At 38.8% G+C, this 14,402-nt stretch overlaps 1 protein-coding gene across 1 annotated transcript in view; it reads right to left on the bottom strand.

The window, feature by feature from the left end:
• The window catches only part of si:ch211-186j3.6 (neural-cadherin), a 384,238-nt gene that overhangs the window by 223,006 nt on the left and 146,830 nt on the right, over positions 1-14,402 (bottom strand). The window contains 1 exon segment of the mRNA XM_042487073.1: positions 8,664-8,806. Within this exon segment, the coding sequence (XP_042343007.1) occupies positions 8,664-8,806 (143 nt within the window).

The following is a 14,402-nucleotide window of genomic DNA, read 5'->3' as shown; positions in this document are numbered from 1 at the left end:
TTTTATTGATCATGTGAACATGCCATGTGAGTTTGTTCATAGTGATTTGTATTAATTAATATTTATATATCTAAGTGTACTTTAAACTGTTAAAAGGTAATACATTTAATTTCAAGTTCAAATTTGCCTTTTAAATAAAAGCCATTATTTCACATTGTTGGCCATTGTTTTGCACTTTTTTTTTTTTTTTATCAGTTCAAGCAGCAGTACCTTTTAAAAAGCATAGTTTTGGAACCAGTCTAGGAAAACACCCAAACAATACTAAACCCTTCTAAATACACAGTAGGTGCTATTTTTGTGCATATGTTAAATGTCAAGGATGCTTGAAAACTGCTTGTTAGTGCTGTAATAGAGCATAGCCATACTATGAGCTAAATGCTAATTTCAGCATGCTAAGATGGTGTTTAGTGTGTTTACCATGGTTTACCTTGGTAAACACAAAGCACAGCTGAGTCTGTGGGAAGTGGCATTGGTTTTGCAGGAGATGACCATAAACCAACCAATGGATCACAATTTATCCTAAGGGGGACATAAATGTTGATACCAATTTAAGAACACTCCATCCAATACATTTTGAGATATTCACTTAAAACCGCAAATGTTAACATCAATGTATTTGACAAACAATTAGATGTTTGAATGGGTGAGCATAATGCCATAAGCAGACTGTTGGGAAAAAATCACCAACGTCCATAAAATTCATCTTCTGGGGACCATAAACATTTGTATGAATTTCAAAGCAATTCCTTTGATGGTTGTTGAAACATTTCAGTCTGGATCAAAGTGTTTGACCCATCAACTATTCGTTCATCCCTCATTTCCACTGCACAAAAAAAACCCTTACAACTGTTTACTGCTGGCTTTTTAATGCAATGAGAATGTGTTCGCATTCACACCTGGGTCAAATGACTGTAGTAGTCAGAGGGTTTTATCACCTCCGGCTCCAATTGGCTTTAATGTGATCTCAATGCTCATGTAAATGGTGTAATTTCAGCTCCATAACTGGCAAGATGCAATGATGCAACATCATTAATTATAATCAGTCTCCTCCTAAGCAGCGCAAAAACACTGATTCAAATACATCTGCAATGAGTTTGAAGGAGAGACTGAATAAGTAAGAGATATATGAAAAGGGAAAAACCCATTGAGAAGTTTTCAAAGACCTATGTTCCTGCCATTTACCTATCCCCTGTGACGTCACATGGACACACCAACAAAACAACCCCCCCCCCCCCCCCCCCCCCACACACACACACACACACACAAACACACACACACAAATACTGACAGAAAGGCAGTCTCGGGTTCATCCGCAGTGGGAATGCAGTCGATAACCTATATTTAGCGAGTTTGCCCGTGTTTGAAAAACCCATGTGTGCGCTAATTTTGGTGGGAAAGGGGTATAACACTGCTGTCTCTGGAGCCACACCCCTAACATGGTTAAAAACAGATATACTGGGTTTGATTTGCCTCCTCCATGATGCGATTGAAGTGATTGGAACCCTAGCTAATCTACAGACCTCAAAGTGTAAACTTTCCATTGTAACTACTTTCTAATGAAGAACTTGTAGTAGTACTGTTGATAGCGTCCTCTGTTAACTTTCAAGAGTAACAGGGGCATGGTCTCTGGAAAGACAGGCTGGTAAATTTGAATGTATTTTTTAATGCTTTGAGGATCACAAATCTAATTGCATTCACCTCGATTGTGCTGATGTGGAATGCAAATGTCAATGGCTTATATGCCCAGGTTTTGACTCAAAGATTTCTAAGTAACATTAATAATGCTAGCAGTGACAGCAGAATGGAATAGGCGAAACACGAAATAGAAGCAGTAATCAGTTTTATTTGGATTCCAAACATCAGAAAGCTGGCCCCTCGTGGCCCCTAGAATCATAAATTAGAATAATAATGAAAAAAGGCATGTATATCCCTACCAAAGATGCATTAAGAATGTAAGCACTCTTCCACCCGTCTCTCTCTCCACCCACGCCGCTCCAACAGTGCCGCGGAGTGCACTCATGCTTAATGAATTGAGACAGAAGGCCAGATAAATGTGACCAGTTCAGTAAAGGCAGCAGGCAGACACAGAAAGAGGCTACTGCCTGCTCGCTATGGTACATATACAGGGAGCACCAGAGGTGCCCTGTGGTCCAATCCCTGCTTCACTCTGCCTCTGGTTGGCATAAACATCTAATAGGGCCTAAAAGCCTTAGATGAGAGCAACACATGCTGGGTAAGTGGTTGAAAATGGGACATGGAAAAGGTTTTAGGACATTCTAAGAACAAAGCATACAGCAAGCGTCTGTTCTAATCTGTGAGATATGTGTCCCTGCAGTATGGGTTATGGCCCTGTGTATGTGCATAGCTCTTATTGTGGGTGTATGTGCTGGTCTGTATTACTGTGGATGCATGCTGTGCATACATGCTCTGTGTGGAATTCTGTGTAGGCCGCAAATACAGGTGTTTCTTCATGCTTATGGTCTGTGCTTTGTCTGTGCATGCCTGTGTGGATGAATTAAATCTAGAATTAGCTCTAGTCAGACTTTAGTAAAACTGGGTTTAAAATTAGCAAACAACAACAAAGCTGCCATGAAATGTCCTGCATACTGCAAGAAGATTTTAGATACAAAAAATATTTTGAAAAAAGTTCATTAAAACTGTCTAGAAAACTATATTTCTAGTTATCATAATTATATATTTAAAATACATTTACAGAATTATTATTATTCGAAGTACTTTCTTTCAGTCAGTTCCCTGTTTTTGTTTTGTGTGGTTTTTTTTGTTTTTTTTGTTGTTTTTTTTTTTTTGTTACTTTCCCCATTGTTTTTTTTGTTTGTTTTGGGTTTATTTTGCTGATTTCACATACTTTTCTAGTACTTTATTTTTCCTAATTTTGTGCTATTTTTTGGGGTAATTTCTTCTTAAATTGCCCATCCCATGTTTTTGAAAGCCAATTTACTCAGGCTTCAAAGAGTTAAGCTTAAACCATGATTCAATCAGGTTTAATAATAATAATATTACATTTTATTTTTAGATCGCTTTCCACAATACTCAAAGACACTTAACAGAGACAAAAACAAAGTCAATTTAAGTCAGGAAAAAAACAAGCCAATAACAATAGGTATAAAAGTTAATATTTGTGGGTGTAATCAAGCCTAAGACTGTGTTTTTTTCCATGTCTACAAATGTTTCTCTGTGTGTGGGGGTGTTGCCACTAACAGGGCCAGCACATATCATGGCTTATCAGAGATGGAGAAGATGTTTCCTCGGGGGTCAGCGAGCAGCCGTCACTTCACATGAAAGCAGCCAGAAGGGAGGAAGTGGAAGGATGAAGCATGGGATGGGTGAGAGACAACACAGGGGACTGGGGACAAAGGAGGGGGGGGGGGGGGGGGTGGGGGGTTAGGTTAGGGGAGAGGGTTGGAGGAAGTGCTTCCTCAAGTCAACATCATGCCAACTTGAGACTGGAGTTAGGAGAGAAATAGGGAAGAGTGAAGACAAGGGATGAGAGATGGAGTGACAAATAAAGAAGAGGTTTAGAAGAGAGGGGAGTGGACTTGTGAAGGAGAGAAAAAGAGAATAGCAATGTATTTGCCAGAGGGTAGCAGGGACAAGAATGAGGGCAAAATAATGTGGGTTTGTTATATAAAGCAGGATCAGACACAGGTCAGCACATCAGACCAAACACAATAGATGGAGGCGAGCAGTTCAGGAGGAAAGACTAAATAATAGAAATAAAACAAGACAACAGGACAACTAATGCTACCCCTCCACAGGTTATCTAGGAGTCTTCACTGAAAACAAACTCACCTCCCTCTCAAGGAAATAGTCTTTTCCAAAATGCCATAAAACTTGGCTGAGAAAAAAAGGGAATGATTGAAGCTCGTTTATTGGCGCCAACATTTCCCCTTAGCTGTCAGTAAATACTTCCACCCCTTGGAGGAGGGTGAGTGGGTGTTTCTGTATTTATGGGTTTTAATAGGAAGAGCGTGATCATCCTATTGACCGTCCTGCTCAGATCCTAATGGGCACCTTAAATCTCAGGGAAACACACTGTATTCTGGGGTGAGTTACAGGCAAATTAACATGGAGAGGGAGGGCCGGCAGGGCTGCTTCTGCTGGAAGGGAGGAAAACAATCGCTTGAATGATTGTCAGACATTTAGGATGAGTTAGGGAGGGGGCAATGAGAGGGGAGAAGAGGCAATAAACGATTTCATCAGTAGCAGAGAGAGAATGAGGTGGGTTGGAGAGGGTGGGCAGAATCCAACATGCTTGCCTTCCATTATGAGAATCATAAAATAGTTTTAATGACCAAATATTGGGCTCTTTGAAACAAGATACTGGATTATATTACAAGCATTATAGTGTCACACTTTGGCTCACACATTTTGAGGCAGACAAATTGTGTAGTGCATTTGGTGTTTATCTGTATTAGGCTTACTGCCCCGTGTGTGTGTGTGTGTGTGTGTGTGTGTGTGTGCGTGTGTGTGTGTGTGTGTGTGTGTGTGTGTGCATGTGTGATTATGACTGTCATTTGATGTACTGTAAATCTATCATTACTGAAGGTTTTTTTTTACTTTACCCTCATAGACTATTTGGTGCATTGTACGAGCTTTTCATTCTTCATTTTTTGATAATTTTGGCTGTGTTCATGCATATGGCATACATTTTGGCGTGATTGTGTATTTTTCTTTAATCTTGTAAATGTCAGCTCAGCTCCTACAATAAGTCTACAATACACTGTGTAAACAAAATTGTAACATTCATATGTTAAGTGCAAAAAACTGTGCCACTGAAACCCATTCAAACTGCAATTTCTGATCCCAAAGCCATCAAAGCATAAAAACATGCATCGTATTATTTCTGGGTGTCATTTTGGGCTTGTGCCTTGGAATTTGTAATTTTTACTATTTTCCACCTGATGATGTGCTGTATGACCCTTTTAACTCACTTGAATGTTAGCCGTCTACCCAAATCCTATTTACTGTATTTTTTATAATAACACTGATACAGTATAATTGAGTTGTCAAACCGAAACACTTAATCAATTAGCTGATCAACTGAAAATCTGTCTTTATTAATGGATTAAATGCTTCAAGGATATGTCTTTTCTTATATCTCCGTCCATTCCAATTTTGCCAGCTTGTTAGTGGCCTTCAATCCCAACCCCATCCCTTCATATTAAAGACATGGAGGTGACGTGAACAAGTTTTATTTTTATTATTTCAAGTGTGCATGCATGTTATAAGTTGCACTTGTGATTTAATAGAGTGCACTTGTGCTTTAGCGCTGGCAGCATTTTCCCCCAGACGCTGTGTGGATTCTGATGACGGATGAAGAAAGACTTACATTACAGGAATTATTTCTCACATTATATTACACATCATATATTAAACAAATCTTGCAGATTTTTTTAAATGCTTTTTAGGATCCACACTGGTTATTACTGCCATTAATTATTAGTTCAACAAAACTGAATAGCAGAAAAAAAAATGAGAAAGTAAGTAGTTCTCTCAGATTCATATTGTCAACTCACCAGTAAATTATTAAAGATAAAAGGAGTTAGCCCTATACATTACAGTTTTCTTTAAAGCAGTGTTTTTAGGTAGAGCCTCCCATGCAGGCATGTCTGATGTCATAACAATGTCTATGGCTGGCTCAAATATAAACTGCCATTTAAAAAAGTCCATGCCAAATTTGATGTGATTTTACCAATTTTTTAGAAAATAAAAAGGGAAAGTCACCTGGAGATACACTAGGGCACATTAAGGATATCCTCAAACATGAGGAAAATATGAATGTGTTAAAATGCATTTTGAGGTTACTTATCCTGCACAGTTATGTACAGTAGCCTAAAGTACAGTCACAGCATTTATAATCTTAATGAGGAACATTTTGAGCCTAAATCCACAGAAGACTATTTGACAACACCCTGCACTCTGGGAAGTTGGATCAAACTTAGACCAGAAATGGTTAAAAATGAATGCATAAATCTAAAGCCTTTCTCGGCTGCATCTTTCTTATCAATTTCCATTACAGTCACAACAACAGGATATTGATTCTGGACTGAACTAGGTGGTCAGTACAGTAGCTGACTATTGGCTTAGTTAATGAACCATTAATCAGTTATTATTACTTTTAAATCAAAAGATGAATCTGCAGTGAACATAATTAGTTGCAGCCACCTTCCAGTATTATCTCATAAAATTATGTTTAATTCCATTGATAAACTCTAATGATAGTGATAGTATGGATTAGCAGATGTACGGCTGAAGTGATCAATGTACGTTAAATGCAAATAATGTCAGCAGATGACATTAGCATCTAAACCGCAGAGAAGACAGCATGCACATGGAGTAATAAGCAGAAATTTTGCAGGCAAATTGGAAGATGTCCTCTAGACAGACACACAGACATTTAAATTTGCCTTTACACTGAACTTTAATACAAAGCTTGTCGGTTTGAAAATGCAAAGTTGAAATAAAAAGATAACCTTTAATAGGCAATGACGGGCAAACATTTTGGCAATGTGACCAAATGCCCAAGAGTCAAAGAATATAAATGGCAAAGCAAGCCTGTGCTCATCATTTGATAGCTGATGGAATCAAGTTATATGCTACAAGTCTTCTCCCTCCTCGATAAAATGACCGCTACAATCAGCTGACAGTGAATGTCATTGCTGGTGAACAGAGGAAATTGTGCCTTGAAGTTCTAAGTAATTGAATTTGTAAAAGTCATCGAATTACCCTATAATACGATATGCAGATTCAGAGGGGGTTGCAATTTACAAAGGGGTCAAACCACTATGAAATTGCCCCACCCCACCCATTTATCTGGTACACACACTCACACAGACACACACACAGAGCGTCATTAACGCAGTTTCCTATTTCACATTGCTTCTGGCATTGCTGCTCTTGCCTCAGAGGAAGTTGAGATGTGTGACTATAAACCTCAGACGGTATTTTGTTACAAAGGCACCGTGGAAACGCTCCTCACAGTATGGCTGATTATTCTAACGTCTCCATGACATGACCTGTCAGGATTTAAATATCCTTGACAAATCTTCTTGCAGTAAGAGGAAGGCTGGTGAAGCATCATCGCCCACAGAATAGTGGATACAGCGAAGGACATAAAACTATACTATACACATTATATGAAGCATATTTTCAGGACGCCCAAAGGCATGCTTGACAAACTGCAGAGCTTTTACATTTATACGGTGTACGTAAATATAGCAGGGAGGTCAGAGAGTAAAGCAGGGTGAAAATAACTGCAGAAAAAAACAATCTTTGTGGAGATATCAGAGTTTGCGCATAACGGTAATTTACGTGAATCGCACAATAACAACAGGCCCCTGAGCAGCCTAACGTTCTATTCTGATCTGTTCTAATAATAGAGCAAGGTAATATTATAGGGCAAGTGCAATACAGGAAGGCCATGTAACTTTCTTTTTTCATCTGCAGGTGACATCTAATTTGTGGTACCAGTTTGGACTGTCTTGTGTTTTTCATGCTGTATTTTTTGTATAATAAAGCTTGTGATTGCAGCTTTGTGTAGTACTGCAGCCCAGGACAAATTTCCCTCAGGGGACAATAAAGTTTATCTTGATCTTGCAGTGACAAACAGAAAGACACATTTGATTAATATGTTCATAAAAAATCACAACAATTATGACAATAATGGGGAGGGAGAGAAGAGGAAAAAAAGGCTCCAAGAGGGCATTTCCGGGCCACTTCTCACTCCAAAATTTTCAAATACATCCACTCTGTCAGTGCTTTCAGCATACAAGCGTGACGGCAAAAGTCACCCTTCGTGTCCTACTGGAATGCGGCTGGACAGCACCAGGCCCCTCCACATACAACACACATGGACAGTGTCACTTGAGAACACAGCCAGACAGAACAGGTTGTGTGAGCATGAAACTCTGAAGGATTGCGTTAGGTAATAAGTGTGCCGGTCACTATGTAATATAAGGAGCATGATCGCGCTTATAGAGCAGGTAGGTGTGGAGGTGGATGGGTCCCACAAAAACTGACTTTCATGCGGGAGTCAAGAGTTTGCTTCCTGTGAAGATGGTTTTTCTATACCTTACCATGTGCCGTTTTTGCCGAGACCTAACCATCTGTGACTTTGTTGCCTAATACTAACCATCATGACAGCCATGTTGGTTGTCACGTGCTGTTACATAAACATAAGGATGTTGCAGTGTCATGCCACCATGTGTATTTGTTGACATCAGAGTAGCAGCATCCTGGAGCATAAACAGCTGACGCAAAAGGATACCTAAAACATCATAAGTAGACGTAGAAGGTCACTGACAGAGCGGCACCATGTGACGAGTTTGGATAAGAATGTTTTGACAATTCTCGGGTCAGGCCAGAGTTATAGGGACTTTATGTTCTTGTTTGAAAGGGACCCTCTCTCACCATAATGTCCCACTCTACACCATTGCCAGAAAATCCTCCCCAGCTATTTGTGCACTGTCTTTGCATTAAGATGTCTGTGTATTGCCGTGCTTGAAAAGTGATAAAAATGGAAATAAATAAACTGGCAATAATAACAATTAAATTCCATAAATACTTAGTTAAATGAGAACCAATGTGCAGATAAGAAGAACAAAAGAAAAAGGGCAGATGATTAAAAATGCAGCATGTCTGACCTTTTTGGCTGTCAATGATAAAGTTGCCCTCCTCGTTTCCTGTGGTGATCTTATAGGTGATACTGTCACCATCTGGGTCCTTCGCCAGCACTGTGGCAACAAGCGTGTTGGGGCCTGCGTCCTCCGAGACGAATGTCCGATATCTGATAAAACACAAAGTATTACACAGTCAACACCTTGCCTTCACTTCTCTGTGTCAGGACACATCTCCTTACATGACTGTAAAGGTGGAAATGAGTTACATTTGACAATTTTGTTTCAAATAAGTTCTAATTCTAATTCATGTTTGACCAGTGGTTCAATACATCAGCAGGAAGAACAAAAATGCTCATATGGAAACAGGCTGCAATACCCATATAAAAATATTAATTTACATGAATCATAGGTGAGTCACAAGCAAATGCATTTACAGAACAAGCAAAGGCACCAGTATGTTTGCCAAATTATAAATTAGGTCTGGGCAATATGGCTTTGATAATAATAAAGTGATATTTTAAGGCTATATCACAACCTTGATATTTTTAAATGTCCTTTAAACTAATGTTAACTCATAAATTCCAAAATTACTGAATGAACTGCAGTTACAATAAAGTTAACATAGCTACTGTAATATAATAAAGTTAAATACCAGACTGTTATAATGACATTTAAGAAAATGCAGTTATAAAGAAGTTAAATAAAGTACTTTTATAATGAAATTATAAAAAAAAGTATTGTTATAATTAATCAAAGCGGAACCCATGGAGCTTTAATTTTGAAGAGCCCAGCTTGTCTCAGGCCAGAAGTGTCTATATTTTAGTTGTAGACTTGAAGCTTCCGGTCAACAGTTGGATGTTTGCATTAACAGACAGTTAAAAAGATACTATGGCGCCTTTAACCATGAGGATTTATTTACTGTGAGCGGGCAACAAACAGCTCTCCAGATCATATATTACTAATATTTGCAAGTCATACTGGTGCTGCGTAGTCGCAAAATGTGACTAAATAGACACAATCGGGGCTCTGCAAATACGAACACACACCTCACGACAGCCACTACCACTCATTTTGACTGTTAGGGCAGCACTATCAAACTTGACAACTAAAATCACTCTAAGCTGGAAACTAACAGCTCTCCAATTCATATATTAACAGTATTTGCAAGTCATAGTGGTGCACCACGGTCGCAAAATGTGACTTATAAATAAAAATAATAATGATAATAATACTACGCAGCACAAGAATGATAATAATAATACTAATACTAATAATATTAATAAATAATACACAGTCTGGAGTTCTACAAAAGCCCTGCTTTTTGTACACGTGTGTGTGTATGTGTGAGAGGCGATGAAACAGGGGAGAGAAGAGGGAACCCAAACACCGGTGGCATATAACAACGTGACAATTTCCACTCAATGTTCACGGTATAGTCATTTTATATATCGCATGTGGAACAAGCCACAATACATCGAGTATAGTCGATATATCGCCCACTATACATTATAACCCCCATTAGTGTCAGTTCTAATTTAGTCATTCAGTGGACTAAAAAACAAGGGAATAAATGGTTACAAAATGTTAAAAGCACAAATATGAGAGTGGAAGGATTAAAGACCTTCTGGATAAATCCCACTGCATGTGCCACAATAAACAGCATAAAAGCCTCAAAAACCACATCTCTGGTCATGTTCGCCTGAGATATTATGCCATTTCTTCAATCTGAAATGTGGTAAATACAGCAGGTCATGACTTTTTTCAGTCTGCTGAGTGATGGCTGGACCAGTGTGCTTGTGTTGCACACTGTGAGCAAAGAGAATTTCATCAAATGTTTACAACTGCAGCCACAAAAGTTCTAACTGTGACTTTCTCAAAAGGTAAGTGGTTCTCAGCTGTGATCCTGGGCACACAACACTGGCATTCAGAAATGGTTTCCAACAAAAGTGAACAGACTACATCTACTAAAAAAAATCTACAAGTCAAATGTCATATGTTGGATGTGAGAGGTATCTTTTCTACACATAACCAGTTTCTTGTAACACCAGCGAGTTAATTGCTTTCATCATGAGCACCAGATGTTAATCAATCCCTGAGCAGCTGTAAAAATACAAACCAGTTAAGAGAAGCAGCATGCAGAACTACAGTGGGGCAAATTCAAAATAACATTAGAAATGCACTTTTGGAAGACATAAGGAAGGTTTACCACCAGCAGCACAGACATCCGACTGCCCACACCACCCAGCCTCCATTATAGAATACCCGCAATCTAACAACTTTCCGGGTGACAGACTGAGAGTATTGAGTAGGGGGGAGGCTGTGATATCAGTTTCCCTTTCCTGTGATAAGCCATAAAAACAAGACGGAGTAGGCAGTAGAATTCAATACATTTTTTGGTTGTGTTGGTGTTTTAAGGGTGTGTATGTGTGTTTTTGGCTTCTTTATCAGTGGGCAAGGGGAGGGGGAAAGAGTGCATTATTGACATAAAGTACATAATGTTTAGGTTAATACTTGTATGTAAGACCCTGACACACCAAGATGATGGTAGGTCGTTGATCAACATTGTGCCACTGGTGAAGTTTGGTGTGCCTGGGCATTAAGGTTTCTTCTGTAACATGTTAACATGCTTTACTGACAAAAAAAGCTTTTGTTTTCCTCATACTGTCTGTGCTGAAACACCAGTATTCACTTTCTGTCTAAATCACATTCTACCATGAAAAAGTACCACTAAAAGCTTCTAGACACAAACAGACATGTTCCAGCAGAATTCTGATCCAAAATCTGGCAGAAGTCAACAACATCCGCAAAAAAGATGACGTTTCCCACGTTAGCATGTATCAACATGCAGCAATGTAACACTTGCAGTAGCATAGTGCAGTCACAAGTTGATGTCGGCTTGTCTCTAAAATAGAGAAAATTAAAAAAAAAAACATTGGAAAGAGTATTCAGAACAGTCTGAAACCTTTTTTTGCCTACAAGGATTACTTTAACATGCACTTACTTCCTTGTCAGAAACTTAAACCACATTTCATGTACACATCTGACATTGTGATATCACATATATGACAGAAATACCCACGCACTCCTGTGGTCCATATGGCTAAGGTTAAGCGAGGTCTGTATTTTGCTCGAATATACTGATTTTCACCCCAGAATATGATGCACAATTTAACTACAACTTTACTCTTTGACACAGAAATGCAACACAGCACCACTAGCAGAAATGTACTGTGATGAACTCCTTTTCTTTCCTCTCTTAAATATTGTCACGTCATCCATCTAATCATTTGTTGAGATTTCGCTTTTCTGATGGATTTGAGAATGGGTTTATATGATGCGTGGCAAGGTGAGCCTCCCACAGCCAAAATACAATCAACACTTTCATGTGGAGCTGTCAACACAGCCTTCATAATTCTTGACCATTAAAGAGACTGGAGAAAACAAAAAAACCTTAACACTACTCCTAAAATACTGCTAAAATTGCCAAGCTACCAATGCATGTGGAATAAGGTTACTAATTTGTGGTGGAATTTTTATTTAACAAATTAAGCAAGGGATTAAGATTACAGACAACCTCCACAATTATTACAAATTACTACACAAGTAATGCTCACCCAGTGCAATTTGATGTTTAAGGCATTTCAGCATTAAAAGATGCTTTCCTGAGCAATGTACAAGAGTCTTATGATCTCATATTTGTGCAACAAACAAAAGCACTTAACCAGAAGGTCAAATACACAATGCTCATGCAATCCATCATTTACTATGATATAGAGAGTTACTTAAATGCTGGGACAGATACAAAACAGAACAAATGCTTTCACATTAGAATAGAACACATACAAGGTAGGGACTTGCAAACAAGATGCTTTTTAGAATGATGTATTCACAAAGGTGTGCATTTATTCATATATATATATATATATTTATACCTTTATATCAAAAACCCATTCAAACTAACTTGCCTTGACATGCATTTCTCATCTCTCATCAGCCCACGCATACCAAACTGAGCTCAGCTTCTTGCTCAGAAATTCCCCTTCAGTTTTGTCTTTGTATCTTAGAGTAGCACTTTGAACTTCAGCTTTGAACTCCCTTTTGGCCTAACACATACATCTCTGAACCACTGGTGTGCTTGAAAGCAAAACTTCTCTTGAAAGGCTGGCCTTTCTGCCTTGTTGACATGAGGTTCCCACTCTGCATTCTTTGGACATGTTTCAGCTGTCCTTGTGGGAATAGTAGTTTTAAACGCATCATACACCATGCCAGCCTCTCTGGGTCAATAGTTACACATCAAGAAGTACCTTGGCATTAGGATTAAGGCATTTTAATAATGAGATGTTATTCCAAATTTCGAATGGAGTACCTCTGCACTCTTCTAGTGTTTACATTAACACTGATTGATGAAAGATGATGACTAATATTCAAGCTAATATTCAAAGACAACTTGTTTTTTTTAAAGATTGAGCTTAACAATGATTTAAACAGTACAACACCAAATATAATATTTTTTTGCAGAAATGCAAATTGGCTTGTCCAAATGAACATGTATAAAGACTTGTGACTTGTTCTCAGACTATGACTTGTTCTCTGTGCAGTTGCCATTGGTTTAAAGGTGCATTATGTAATTTCCAGCCATCCAATCCAACAGAATGGGGGCGGTATTTCACCTTTTAAATTTTGGTCCACTACAGTGTCCATGCATTTGCAATTTACAGTCATCACTCATAAGTAAAGGCAACTCATAACTGACAGCAGAGCAAGAATACAGCCGGTAAAAATAAGGCTGCCATCTTGTGGGGTCCCCCCTGTCTAGTTTTTCAGTGTCATGCAGAAGTCTTACACAGATTCAATACGCAGTATACAAGATTATAACTACTGCATGTACACGCTTTGCACACATATCACCAAGGCTAGTATTATTAACAATAAAGCTACTCACGCAACTACAACACATCTCTGTCTTGGTCTCTGTCTTACTGAGCCAAGCCCTCATCCCCTACCTGACAAGGTTTTGGGGTGTGGCTGGGCGGGAGGTGGCTGAGTGGTGTCTCCACTGCGCTTTCATTGTTATTTCATGTTAAGACGGGAAAAAAGTGAAACAGCACCACCCACAAAGGCAGGCTTTCCCAGAGGCAGTACTTTTGTGTATTCTTTTTTGCGAATACATTTTTTGCTATTTAAATAATGAATACAAACATAGTACACTTTCAAATCGCATTTTTAGTGACAATAGCGAGTGAAAAAAAAAAAAAATTAAAGATTTTTCAAGAGGCTTTCAGGGGATTTCAAGTGTCAATCAAAGGATCTCAGACAGTCCAAGACCCCCCGTATTTCTTACCCTGCTTACCAATCTGAAGGAAACATTGCAGGTTCAGCATCTAATCACATCTTTTTATTCTCCAAGAGCTGTCTCCAGCGTCGGAAAGCCACATCAATATTTACTCTAGTTTTGCTGTTTTTGACAGTGTTTCTTACACACTGACGAACTTCTTCACTGCAACTTCCAAGCTGTATACGTTGACTCTATTCTCCAGCTGGCTCAACTTCTTCATCCTCTCCTGCAGCACACTAGAGGCTGCAATGACCCACTATTGCCACTAAAGCCAGGATGTATTATTACAGAAGGGATGGTCCGTCCCTGGCTGCTCAGCAGTAGATATCTCTGCAAAACGATTAATAGGCATCTTTGACATACAGTCAAAGGTGTGACCTCTTCACACTCTGTTGATAGGGTTAGTTCATTTTTTTAAATGTTAGAAA

The sequence above is a fragment of the Plectropomus leopardus genome, chromosome 1 (assembly GCF_008729295.1).
Source record: "Plectropomus leopardus isolate mb chromosome 1, YSFRI_Pleo_2.0, whole genome shotgun sequence".
Taxonomy (NCBI): domain Eukaryota; kingdom Metazoa; phylum Chordata; class Actinopteri; order Perciformes; family Serranidae; genus Plectropomus; species Plectropomus leopardus.
This window is presented reverse-complemented; position numbering and strand designations above follow the sequence as displayed.